This window comes from Acipenser ruthenus, chromosome 31, assembly GCF_902713425.1.
Source record: "Acipenser ruthenus chromosome 31, fAciRut3.2 maternal haplotype, whole genome shotgun sequence".
In the NCBI taxonomy this organism is placed as follows: Eukaryota; Metazoa; Chordata; class Actinopteri; order Acipenseriformes; family Acipenseridae; genus Acipenser; species Acipenser ruthenus.
The window spans coordinates 3,650,529-3,664,694 of NC_081219.1; the positions used below are offsets into that span (position 1 = coordinate 3,650,529).

A 14,166-nucleotide genomic window follows, 5' to 3' on the forward strand; every position below is an offset into this window, starting at 1 on the left:
AACACACCACACACAACATACAACATACAACATATAACACACACATGCACACAGGGGCGGGGCACATTGCCACAGTGCCCAAATACTTTTTTCAAAGTATGAAATTTGTTTTTGCATGTTATTTTTTCATTGCAAACCCTTGGCAAAACAAGACTCGCCAGACCACCAGATATCGCCCTTACAGTGTGTGTGTGTGTGTGTGTGTATGTAGGGTGAGACCCGGTGGTCTGGTGAGTCTAGTTTTGCCCGGGCCAATCTAGTTTCGTCAAGGTCTTCTGGGCGAATCCCGAAGTTACAACTTGTTTTCAGCACACACTCCCCTGCCACTCTTTTTATATTACAAATCTCTCCCAAAAAGTTAAAAGTCAAGAAGTCTCACTCCTGCATATGCGCCGGCAAAGTCAACACATACAACAGAGAGAAATAATATGTTAAATCGTCTTTTTTCATCTTCATTAAACGATAGTTAAGATTGTAACAGGGTCAATAATGCCAGTTATATTTCACGTATTTATTTGTCACTTGTATGTTTTATTTTTATAAGTGTACACTTTGATTTGATTAGTACATATTTTTTATATATTGTCGACTTTGTAATTGATTTATCACTTTCTAGTAGCCACATCACTCAGTCCCCTTGAAATGCTTTATTGGGTAGCGACTAATTGAGTTATTGATAGTTTTACCCACCTGTGTGTGGCGAGTTTGCCTGTGCGTATGGAGGAGCGTGCCTTTTTTACTTAACTTTTTGGGAGAAAGAGCTAATAAAACAAGTGGTTTTAACAGCTATTAAAACCAGCCATGGGGTCCTGCCATTTCTGCACTGCCGCTGGAAACCCAGCACACAGTCGCTACATTGTTGTCAGAAGTGGAGGCGAGGCAGGCACCCCGGCATGCACTTGCAAGCTGTCAGGGGAGAGTGTAGAAATGCAAACCTAGACTCGCCCAAATAATTGGCATAGGCAAAACTAGATTGGCCCAGCATCGACATTGAAGCTTTGGGTGAAACTAGACTCAATCTAGATTCGCATGATTGTACGCGGGCGAGTGCGAAAAAAAAGTCGTAACTAGATTGGCCTGGACAAAACTAGACTCGCCCGACCACCAGGTTTATATATGTGTGTGTGTGTGTGAGAGAGATCATAAACTGGGACCTGTGATAAAGAGATGCAAAATAGGTGCAAAGTAGGAAAAAATGTCCATAAAATAAGCAAAAAGCACACAAGTGGTCCTACATTTGATACACTTAGAAAATGAATGTATCAATACTCAAGGTCAGTTCTTTAAATATGGAAGTTTCATTAAAGGTGAAACAACTTGCATAGTACATTATAACATTTCCATCTTGTATACCCTTAACCCCGCCCACCCCGCTCTTGTTGTATCTTCAGAGATGTGTTAAGCTATAACATGCTAAGAAGAGCAATGGAAAGGGTTAGGGGTGTGGATTTGAAATCCTTAGGTACTAGTTATGCAGTCCCTTATCCGTCCAGATTATTTAAACACATTGCAAAATCCAGTCAATGCCTTCTTGGCTACCCATGGTGGGCATACATCCTATTGCTTTGGAAGGCGTTTTTTGTCCAATAACTTTACATGTCTGTTCACTGAATGAGAATTGGAATTTACAATGGGGGCTTTCTTAAACACTTAACCTGAAAGTGTTCCTTTGAAAACACTCCTTAATACCAGTCTCTGGGTATCAGAATCGTCTAATAAACATATTGTTTGTATGTACAGTTAGGTTCTAGATGGTGATAAAGATATCTTGGTGGAAGTCTACATGTATTCTTTTAGCACTATGGGCATCAATGTTTACTAGGCACATGAATAACGTTTTGCCAATTTCACTGGGTTGAACTAATGGGGGTTTTAATTTACTTCCTGCCTTTGTGAAATTGTCAGACTGGTAATTTTCATCTGATAACATCATTTTATGTGAAGTATGTTCTAATAATTGTCAAATGCAGATATCTCTGCAAATGACAAACGTGTGAACTATGACATTGAATAAAATACAATGTCATAAAGTATGAAAGATAAAACTGTAAAACAATGTTGCTGTACTTCAACTGTACCAAACTCAAGCAAAGGTGGACCAATTGCCCTTGCAGTCTTTCTACTTCATCTCAAAATCAAAAGACCATAGTTTAGAGCTCTATTAGACAGCCATGGCCTCTTATTGCATTGCTAGTTTTGATGTATTTTGGCACGGATTTCACATCGTTTAAAAGAGTTCTATACACATATCCACCACGCAACTTTGAGTTTTCCACATGAAATGTTTGCTGTCATATGTCAATACACATGAATCCCTGTTGTGCATACAATTGGAACAGTAAACATTTCTATTACAATCTCATTTACAAGTCAAACAACCTTAAAACAATAACCCAAAATATTCTAAAATAAAAGTGAATTAAAACAAAAAAATAATCAGAAAACAGTTGTGTAAACTTACAATTACTTGCAAAATGTGTTTAGTTTTCAGTGACCAAAAAGATTCAAATTGGTCTCCCTGTAAGCAGAGAAGGCTGTGTTGTTGTAATGTGTCACAGAAATCTCATTGTGTGAGGTCCCGAGAGTCTCTGGTAAATGCATGACCGTGTGGTGTGCAGGGTGAGTCATACAGTTTCTGCAGGTTTGCTTCATGGCTTCAATGTCGCTGGTCATCGCTGGGAATTCCACAGGAAGCGTTGTTTTCAGAATTGACAGGGAGCGCTTCTCTTCATCACGCTATAGCACAGCCTTCTGGCTAGGGGTCGGTAAGCTCAAGCAGACATCTGCAGGACTGGCCATTGTAGACCATAGGTCAGTAACTCACAGACATCTGCAGGACTGGCCATTGTAGTCCATAGGTCAGTAACTCACAGACATCTGCAGGACTGGCCATTCTAGTCCATAGGTCAGTAACTCACAGACATCTGATCTCGAGTTCCTGGGTGTAGTCAATTGCTGTGGTCATGGGATTGGACATTTGTGGGAATTGCTATGGTTAGAGAGAGTAATTGGAGTAATTCTTTGTTGGGGTCAAAATCGGGGGTAAAATAATTGGGCATACACTATACACATTTTATTCATATTTTGTTCTTTACACATAGTTACATGTTTTAACAAGCATGGTGAGATTAGCTACATTGTTAGTGCCATTAACGTCCCAATATTAACTCAGAGTTACAGGTGGTTTGTTTTACAGCGAGTACTATAAAAAGTGTGGATAAGGGGTCTGCAGCAGAGAAACACACAGGCAAATTGTAACCAGAATAGAAATGACAACTTTCTTTCCCACCAGTAGAAATTAAATCTTAAACAAGTCTGGGATGGTAGTTTGGGATGCAAGTTTTATTTAAAAAGTCTACGCAATGTCTGTTAAAAGCACACAATGATTGAAATTTTAAAAATATATATATATATAAATATAATAACATGCAGTGAAAAACATGCAACAAAGCGTTGGTTTTTTTTTTTGGTTTTTTTTGTTTTTTTTTAAACATGTGGAATCAAAATAAAAATGACACACAATAATCAGCAGCATTGAGCGGAAAACATATTAAAACACACGCTCCACTCCCAACCCAAATCAGTCACGTTCATCAGAAAAAATCACGACGACAGGAACACAGTTTTATCCAGGAGCAAACATCCAATACAAACAATTGAACATGTACAGCAATGCAAAGAATCAAAACAGAAGGCGTCCATTCTACAAGGACTTCAGAGGCACCAGAGAAGAAAAGAATTACATTGTCCAGGAAGCATTTTTCTTTACGGAGTTTCTCACATATTACAAGAGGTTCACAAAAGAACATTTTACTACCGACAAAGTGGCACATTCATTCTGCAACACAGTGCTGCCCCAAGTTATGTCCCTGTTTCGTGGCACTATTCAAACTTAAAGCCGTTGCAGACTGTGCTGTAATGTGTTTGTGTTCTGTGTGAAGATGAAGTTTTGGAGATGACTGCAGTGAATCTCATTGATCGGTGTCTATAAAATCAATGCATTACCCTGTGAAACAAATATAGACTTAATACTTAATTAATGTTTATGCCAATTTTGTGTGTTCAATTCAGATAAGGAAACATTCAGTATGCAATGGCCTACAGGCTATTGGACAGCACTGTCAGAGCACACCAAAAAAAAAACTCCTGTGACAACATTAAAGAAAACGTGTCTCTGAAATTTGAATAAATGTCACCATAGAACAGGGAGGTAACGCAGGTCATAAACCGCCTCGGGGTTGGGGTTGAATCCACCTCTCAGTGATTTGCAGTTTCATTGTGAAAAAGGAGAGAAAAGTGGGGCACCTGAGTATAAAATGTATTGTTATTCATCAGCAACATGTATAACACACACCCTGTCAATCCCCAGGCTTTGTATTCTTTGGCTTCTTTTCAAATTATGAACACAAAGTTAGCATCAGGGTTATTACTGGAGAAAACAATAAAATACCTTTTAAAATATAATCTCCAACACGCCTGTAGAGATTATAGCAGGTTTCATTTTTAGTTCTATTAAGGAAAAAAGTGCATTTTAAAATATTCTCATTACTGGAAAAGTTGGTCCTTAAAGCCGTTATTCCAGTCTGTGCTAGCAGCTCTACCTCTTTCTGAAGTACCTTTCCATGCAATCTAGGCTGCTAATTCTTCATCTGATCTCCTTACTTCCCCTGGGTGTGTTGTATAGCAGGATATCACTTAACTGCAACACACTGTACAGAACCAGCCTTCTTCACAGCGATCAACATTAAAAGCTAAGGGAAAACATCTGCTTTGTAAAATTGGGAAGTGGCACCTCACTGTCTATTTTTTTCCAGCAGTAGTTGAAATAATGGGGGACCAACATTGCGTAACTTTCCTATAATACGTTTTTATGGCGTTCAAATAGTTTTTTAAAACCCAGATTTTTTTCTACTTATTTCATTTGGCTTGGTGTACAGCCTGATAATCTAAAATACCTATTATTCAACAGTTTATGGACTCGCTAAGAAAAATAATTTACTTATACCATTTCTGGAGTTGACTACCCTATATTAAATATACAGATTTATTTTCAAACCATTCAAATAATTAATCCGTGGCTTAAAACCTGCACTAAAGCAGCACCCAGTTATGTGTTTCAGATGAACCCTTCTGTAGGTGTATTACTGAAATGAGTTTAAACAAGCAGACCCTGGTCTGAATGAGCTGATCACACTTCTCATTACACATGAATACATCTCTCGAGTCTGTAGGGTTACTAATAGGAGCTGCTCATGCAGCTAGAAGGGATGAACAATTTATTACCATTGAATGCGTGGCTCTTAACCATTTCAATAATATACTTAGTAGACTGGCTGCAGGATTAGTGTTCGTTTCAAGTCATCGCTGGTTTTCTTGTTTTGCCTGTTCAAGTGCCAAAAACACATTAAACAAAGTAAGCAAGGATCATACAGAACCAATAGTACTGGAGCCTATCAGCTAACTGTAATATTAAACAAAGGAAGCAAGGCTCATACAGAACCAATATCAGCTAACTGTAATATTAAACAAAGGAAGCAAGGCTCATACAGAACCAATATCAGCTAACTAATATTAAACAAAGGAAGCAAGGCTCATACAGAACCAATAGTACTGTAGTCTATCAACTAACTGCCTATCAACTATCTGTCTGTAATATTAAACAAAGGAAGCAAGGCTCATAGAAAATCAATAGTATTGGAGCCTATCAGCTAACTGTAATATAAAATAAAGGAAGAAAGGCTCATTCAGAACCAATAGTACTGGAGCCTATCAACTCACTGTAATATTAAATAAAGGAATCAAGGCTCATTCAGAACCAATAGTACTGGAGCCTCTCAACTCACTGTAATATTAAACAAAGGAATCAAGGCTCATTCAGAACCAATAGTACTGGAGCCTCTCAACTCACTGTAATATTAAGTTTGTCAGCAAATCCTTTAGGAACACTTTTTTCACCTGCGACTTATATACAGCATTTCAGATTTCATAAAAACAAAAATAACTCTATTGAGCTAAGCACAACGAAAGCACAATATTTTGTTTTCTTTGACAGAAAAGAATAGTATGAACTGGACCAGTTCTTTAAGGAGAAATGTTTTAAGTAACTATGTATTTTATTGTTTACCCTTATGTTTGAATGAATAAGGAGAAATAATAAGAACAATTCATATAATACATCTCTTTACTAATGGTGTAGCCAATAATATACCTGACTCCACCCCCAATACAAATTAGTTTAACTGCAGTATACCATTCTAGACATAGCTAAGTGAAGTAAAACAGTGATACCTTGATAAAGTACAGGCAAGTGTGGTTAAGCATGATAAAACCCATGATAAATCAATGTAAATGCATATAAGAAGCATGGTACAAGCATGATAAAAAGCTAGTGTGCAACATAACATCTGTGTGGATCGCACCTAAACCAAAGTTTGTATAAAGTATTTAACATGGCAGTAATCTTTCCAATGACGTGCAGCTGGCTGGAGTGTAGTGCTACTGATTTCAACACAAAGGATAAAGCCATATTTTTATTAAACTATTCTAGGGCAGCAGTGTGGAGTAGTGGTTAGGGCTCTGGACTCTTGACCTGAGGGTCGTGGGTTCAATCCCTGGTAGGTGACACTGCTGCTGTACCCTTGAGCAAGGTACTTTACCTAGATTGCTCCAGTAAAAACCCAACTGTATAAATGGGTAATTGTATGTAAAAAATAAATTGTAAGTCGCCCTGGATAAGGGCGTCTGCTAAGAAATAAATAATAATAATAATAATAATAAACATTTAGTGCCCTCATCACTTTACAAGGTCAGAAACACGAATAACTGCCAAGACTAGTGCAATATTCAGGGGTCAGTTTAATTTATCTAAAGGATGATGAACCTCAATACCACCACAACTGAAATAATAAAAACAGAACGATCACAATCGCACAAAAACATTTTCAGACGCGGTAACAAATTATTAGTGTTTGAATTTGTACTTCAGTCCAAAAGCTGTATATTGTAAAGTTCTATAGTATCATTTCAATGGAAGACAACACAAATAGGTGAGGCGGGGCAGTGAACTGGGCTTACTAGACTCTGATTAAACAGCAATATAAATACATGTATCGGTGTGATTGTCAATATACTGGCATTAAAACACAAATATGTCAAAGTGTTCTGGGACCCATGTGGGTAAACGTGACTGATCGTATTTAAATGTACTGGATCTAACACAGACCATCTATTTAACTCTTGATGTAAACAGATAAGATGGCACAATATTGATCAAAAGGCCTTCAAATAAGGCTCATTTTTATTGTATTGCTGTTTGCAGTTTACACTTGGTTGCATGCCTGTGTGTTCTGGTATTAAGACCAGAAAGACAAACACTCAAAAGAAAGAGTCACATTGGCTTGTTTCTGGTGCTTTCCTAATATTGTGTCTAGTCCACTGCTTCATCTACAATGAAGGCAATAGACGAGCCTAGTCCAGTCAACTACGCTTTGCCCAGTGAATGCTAGGTTGAGTATCAATAAATATACAGGGCAGGTTGAGACAGACTGCAGTCTATAAATGCACAAGCAAACACAGAAAACACACCAACAAGAACAAATATCTAGTATAGTATCATAGTCTGTATCTGCACAGGCACTGGGGTTGGCATTGGTCCCATGCAATACACTCTTGATGACTAATCAACAATACTTGACACAGCTGGCGTACCTGCTAGATGACAAACACTGGCTACAGTCGTCAGTCACACATTCATCATCCAAGGAATTTCCCATCATGGAGGGCATGGTTTTTATAATATGGGAAAACATTTTTGGTACTTGTGGTACTTGCATTATGATGCTTGAAATATAGCGACCTCTACTGTGTATTTTATACATAACTATAAATTAAGTTATAACCAAGGGTTATTTCTTACCACTTACTTGCACAAGCAACCCCTTTTCTAGTGCTGAAGATCTTCTAGTTCTCTGCATATCTCCATTAACTGCAATATAGATTACAAGCTTTTGTTGGTACCTAATTACTTGCGCTCTATTGTAGACCGCGTGCTGCACAGGCTGTTATAGGGACCAATAAGCTGTATGTGATGCATCTGCAATCCAAACTGAATACAAAAGAAACACAACAAGCCAACAACTTACAGACATTCAGCACACAACAATGGGAAAAACATTGCTAAATCTAATACAAAGTAAAGCAGCAGAACATACTGGAAGTATGTCTACACATTTTAAATATCAGCTCAGAATCTCACTACTTACCCACATAATTTAAATGAGTAAGGAACCTATAGCAATAGACACACTCCAGCTCTTCAGATTTATTTTTCACAGCTTTACTTTAAATTAAAGGGTGACGTATAACCCACAGGGTTTACGCAAATCGACCAACTTGATTAATGACATGGATGTAATTGTAACTACTTTTTATGCCTGGAAGGCCACTTGCTATTGTAGGCAGGTTAAGTACACTGTTGAGCAATGCTATGGGAGCAAAACACACCACCACAATATCACCTTGAGTCAGAAACACAAACTCTATATCTGAATTGAAAAACATAAAATAACACTGGTTTCTTCAAAAAAATATTACAGGAGAATCATTTCTGTATATTGATGAATCCTTATATACAAAACTAACAGGTACTGTTTCTGTTCAGTCAACTTGAGTTCTACAAAAATCTAACTAGTACAGAAGGTGAAGAAACCCCAGCTTGACTAGAGAGCTTTGCCTTAAAACTACCAGATATACATGAAACTGAACCAAGGTGAAAAGAGACAAACAACATCAAAGCTGTAATTGTGAGTACAGGCCACATCAGTGACAATAAGAACCAACACTTTCAGTAAAAGCAACACAAAAAGGCAACAAAAAATGCATTAAACACGGCAGAACATGGTGGAATTGCACTGCGTAAGCAAGGGCTTATAATAGTGTGTGTTTAAGAAGGCTCAGATCAAGGCGAGAAGTGACCGGTAACTTACAAATATCATAACAGAATACATTACAGCCACTGGATTTAAGGTGGCTCAGTCAAACACTAGTCAAACACTAGTTACTAAATCATCAGCGAAAACGCAGGACAGCCGTTTCATTACAAACTTAATGCCAGCTAAAATCCAGTTCTGTCCAGCAGTAGTGCTCTCCCATTTTGTCTCTTAAGTTCCAGCCTGTTGTCCTAGTTATTCCTGGTATTTACTCAAAGGTCTCCCATCTCTTTCTTAGCTGTACCACTCGGCCCTGCCCTGGGACTACTATGTCCTCCTTCGTTACGTTTAACAAATCCTCGAACGGGTCTTGTGGCTCCTCTTGTGATTTGGACGGGGGTAGCGGACTGTCACTCATGGCGTGGACCCGCTTTGGGGGGATCAGTGGGTCATAGCTGGGTGGCACTGGGCTTGGGCTCTGATGAATAAAAGCTCCGCTAGCTTGTCCCAACGCAGAAGGCTGACCAAACACTCCCGGAAGAGACGGAGCGGCAAAGTGAGGTCTAGCTGGGGCTTGGAAGAATCCCACATTAGGGTACATATAGTTTGAGCTAAAAGGATTGCGTGCAGGGGCAACATAATGAGCACCTGGTGGAGCGGTTGCAGGGTAGTGGAGGCCAGGCTTTGTAAATGGATTGAGCGATGATGGTGGAAACTGAGCCACCGCAGAAGAAGGGTATCCGAGCTGCTGGCTGTACGTGGAAGCAGGTAAACTAAAGTCAGAGGTAAATAAAGCAGGGCTGGAGGACACTGTAAATAAAGCAGGGCTGGAGGACACTGTAAATAAAGCAGGGCTGGAGGACACTGTAAATAAAGCAGGGCTGGAGGAAACTGTAGGGGCTGACAAATTTCCAGGGCTTGGCACTTGACTGCTACTCTGGGAGACTACGCCTGTGGTCAACGGATCTAAAAGACTTAAGAGGTCAACTGGTCCAACACTTTCTGAACTGACTTTAATAGGCTTCAGAATATCAGGGGCACTTGAATGCATAGGCAAGGGAGACGCGTTTAGTGCCTGCCTGAATTCATGACTGCTGGTTTTGGTACCAAAGAGCTCCTGTGAGAACCCAGAGACTAAATCAGAACTGGATGAAGTCTTTCCAGAGTCTACTGCTCCAGCTAGGGGTGGGTGTTTTCCCACTCGTGGCACTGGGACTGGCGGGGGCAGAACCTTGCCCAGCTCTGGGGTTCTCCTTCCATGCGGTCGAGGGATGGTGATGTTACTCTGGCTGCCGGAGAGGTGCTCTGTCTTCTCCAACATGCCCTCTGTGCTTGGGGGGCGCTGCTGTTCGGAGGAGACGGCTGGAGGGATAGCCAGGGGCTGCTCTGAGGAGCTGAGGGAGGTGTTGGGGGGGGTGGACATGTCGTCTTGACCCACGCTCCACAGCTTGTTGTAAGGATTGGAATGCTTCATTCCTGGTAACGTTCTGGTCCTGTTGTCTGAAGCTGAGTCCATTCGCTGCATAAAACAAATAAATACAGAACAGCTCAACAATTTTGTTTTCTGGATATAAAGATGGGTTTAACATCAATTTCACAACCTTTCATACGTTTTTCAAAATGGTCAGTCAGAATTCTAAGATAAAGCTAAATGAAACTAAGCAGACACACATTTTGGATAGTGCCTTCTTAAGTACCCTTTTAAACTCCTCCTTATTGTTTCCATTTCATATATCTTATAACTGTGCAACACGTTAGGTTATTATCATAACCCTGGTTCCCTGAAATAGAACTGTACCCATTGCCGGATGGGATATAACTTCTTATAGCCCGAATTACCTGAGCACTAATATCAAAGCAGCTCCTTTAAGAGCCCAGTATGTGTCAGACGTCGTCTCTGCCCCCAGGAGATAAATACGAATGACGCATAAGGCTCAGCGCCATTTTCTTTTCAGGCCTGCTACGTTGGAGTGAATGCAGCGACCTTGAAGGGTAATGGTTACATTTCTATTTCAGGGAACCAGGGTTATGATAATAACCTAACATTCCCTTTCAAGTACGAAATGTAACCATTACCTAATGGGATAGACTACCCAAGCTGTCGCAAGTGAAGGACTTGCAGCACCAGCAGATGTGCTAAAAAAGAAGATAACTGCCCTTAGCATTCTGGCCGAGGATCAAAGAGGATCCATGGCATATATTCCACAGTACAGTGCGGGAGAACCCTCTTGCAGTGTATATGCTGCAAGGTTACACAGAGTAACCTCAGCATTTAACACCAGAAGTCCAAAGAGGTGTGTGGCTAACTACCCCAGGACTTAAAGAGGAACATAATAAATTGTTGTTAAAAAGCAGAATGAGTGGCTGCTCTTAACACTCTGGTCCCAAAACCAGGGTTCTGCTGATCTACGACATTCAGGTCAGTAGAACCTGGTAATAGTATGAGGCGTGGTCCATACTGCAGCGTTGCAAATGTCTGCGACAGATGTGTCCTGGAATAACACCCAGAAGGTTGCAAAGGCCTCTTGTGGAGTGACCTTCTCTGGAGGGCTCAGGTTGGCTAGATCGTATGCAGTCCTGATCGTATCTACAATCCACCTTGACAGCCACTGTTTAGACAGGGCGTGTCCATGGAACTTAGACCCGAAGCAAATAAACAATTGCTCTGATTGCTGCCAACTCTGGGTGTGGTCAACATAATACGCCAGTGCCCTAACCAGACAGAGCGTGTGGAACTTTCTCTCCCTGTCAGACTGGAAAGGTGGTGGATGAATGGCCTCCAATCCCACTGACTGCTTGATATGAAAAGCAGAGAAGAAAAGCAGGATTAGTGCAGAGAGTAGCCTTAGTTCTGGCATCTGCAAAAAACAAACAGGCTTTTGCTTAGCAGAGGTATTAGCAAGCAGGAAAGCTGTCTTTAAGGACAGGACTTTCAGCTCTGCTGAATGTAGGGGCTCACATGACGGTTCTGTAAGTGCTTCCAACACTACTTTAAGTCCCCAGCGAGGGACAAGGTCCTTTCTAGGGGGTCTTAACCTCCGAGCAACCTTCAAAAACTGTCCAGCCAGGAAGTGAGCTCCTGGGGATACTGTCAATTTTAATATGGCAAGCTGAGACAGCTGCCAGGTAGACCATAAACATGGAGGGATATTTGCCTTCATCTAAAATGTCCTGCAAAAATTGCAGTATATCTGCCATTGGGCATGTCATGGGGTCCAGTTGACGTGACTGACACCACGTTAGGAATACACCCCATTTATAGCCATACTGGAAGCATGTAGACGCTGCTCCGGCAATCTGAAGAGTCTCAATGACTTGGTCAGATAACCCGAGACGGCTCAAATGTCTCCGCTCAGGGGCCAGACCTAAAGCTGCAGACCTGTTGGATCTAGGTGCCACGAGTCCCCCGAGTCAGGTTCAGCAAGTCGCGATGGGCCGGCAGCTCCCACCGCTGACCAAACAGGGGCTGTGCCTGTGACGAGAACCATGTTCTAAGAGGGTGCTGGACCCTGAGGTTGAACTAGGCTTGGAGAGAACGCAAGCGCAAGAGCCCTAAGGGGAGGATCTGGGATGCTGCTGCAATCAGGCCCAGAAGGCTCTGGAAGGTCAGTACCCTCACCGCTGCGATGGGCTGAAACAACTCCAAGCAGACAGTTAGCCTCTGGATTCTATCGTCCGACAGACTGGCAAACATGTTTTCAGAATTGAGGCTTATGCTGAGACAGACAGCCCTTTGAGAGGGCGTTAAACGGCTTTTCAACTGGTTCACCATGATTAGGGCTAGGATTTTGTCACTGTAATTTGTACTGAAAATCACGGAGCAGTCACGGTACATTTGTTTAAAATCATGGAGGAAGGTGGAAATGATGTGTGAAGTCACGGGGATGAAAATTCTATTATGTTTTTTTTTTTAAATACAATATACCTACATAAAAATAAAATCAGTCTGTCTATACAAATAGGAAAAACAGAAAATTAATCTAAATATTTATTTATTCATAAATACATCAGGTTCAAGTTTTAAATCGGTAAGCTTCACAGCATATACTATAAACAAAAATGTTTGTTTTACATAACATTCGATGGGTCTACAGGCAGCAAACAAAAGCTGTAGGTTTTACATATATTTAAAAAAGAGCGATTGAAGTCTCTTTGTGTGCATCTGTTGCTTCTGCTGTGGTACAGTTTGCAGTTATTTAACATTTTGGTTTGTTTACGTATTATTCTGATACAACATGTTGTACATTGAGAGGTTTGATGCATTTATGGAGTGCCAGTCATCCCTAAGTATATTTTTGTATGCAGAAAACAATCTTTCTGTGTCAACACTGTTGTTTTGCTCATTTTTAAAATGTTTGCAATGTGGCAAAGTACTGAGTAGTGTAAATGACTACATTACAAAGTAAGGCAACCGAGTTAGTTCAACATCATTAGCACACCAACAAAAACCACGGAATCCATGACACCTGGGACAATCCCAGCCTCAACCATGACACCTAACCGCTGGAGGTGGTTGGTGACCAGTCCCATGTGCAACACTGCCTGTGCTGGTGAGTCGGCACAAATCAGCCAGTCCTCCCGGTAATTGATCACTCTGATGCCTTTTAGTCTCAGAGGGGTGAATATAGCATCCATGAACTTTGATAAAGTGTGAGGAGCTAGAGAGAGAGCGAACGGCAGTACACGGAACTCGTACGCGGTGCCCTGAAAGGCGAACCGCAAGTACTTCCTGTGGCCGGGTCTTATAGGGATGTGAAAGTAGGTGTCCTTGAGGTCCACTGTAGTAAACCAGTCACCTGACCTGACTGACTGCAACTGCTGCCACATTGTCAGTATCTTGAAGCTTAGGACTCTCAAGTACAGATTGAGCTGTTTGAGGTTGAAGCCTCCATCCCGTAGTACCTGGAGGAAAACCCTTCTCTCTCAGTGAGAGGGTGGGGGTGGAAACTTCTCTCACACACACAGCACTTATCAGGACCATTGCTTCTGAAAAGACTCATAACAGCTGAATTTCTGAAGTGAGGGGGTTTGGAAACTTCTGTCCCCTCTGTGACAGTGGCAACATAAATTTAGGAAATTGAATAACTCTATACAAAAACACTGTTTCAGAAATAAGAGAAATTTGAGACGCACCCCCACCCCAAAAAGTGATGATCTAATGAGAAATAACAGTAGAGAATTATACAGAATAACAGAATATTAAACAAGCACAAGATTCCATTCTCAGGATTTCTGAATG

At 40.8% G+C, this 14,166-nt stretch overlaps 1 protein-coding gene across 5 annotated transcripts in view; it reads right to left on the minus strand.

Annotated features, from left to right (window-relative positions):
* Positions 1 to 1,726: 1,726 nt before the first annotated feature.
* Positions 1,727 to 14,166, minus strand: part of LOC117396900 (DENN domain-containing protein 1A-like) — a 426,143-nt gene continuing 413,703 nt past the window's right edge. For 4 of the 5 annotated variants that reach the window (XM_059005297.1, XM_059005295.1, XM_059005296.1 and 1 more), the window contains one exon: positions 1,727 to 10,446. In XM_059005297.1, coding sequence (XP_058861280.1) covers positions 9,196 to 10,446 — 1,251 coding nt within the window. In that variant the 3' untranslated portion in view covers positions 1,727 to 9,195. The remainder of the gene's footprint in view (positions 10,447 to 14,166) is intronic. The other variant, XM_059005299.1, reaches the window with a different exon arrangement.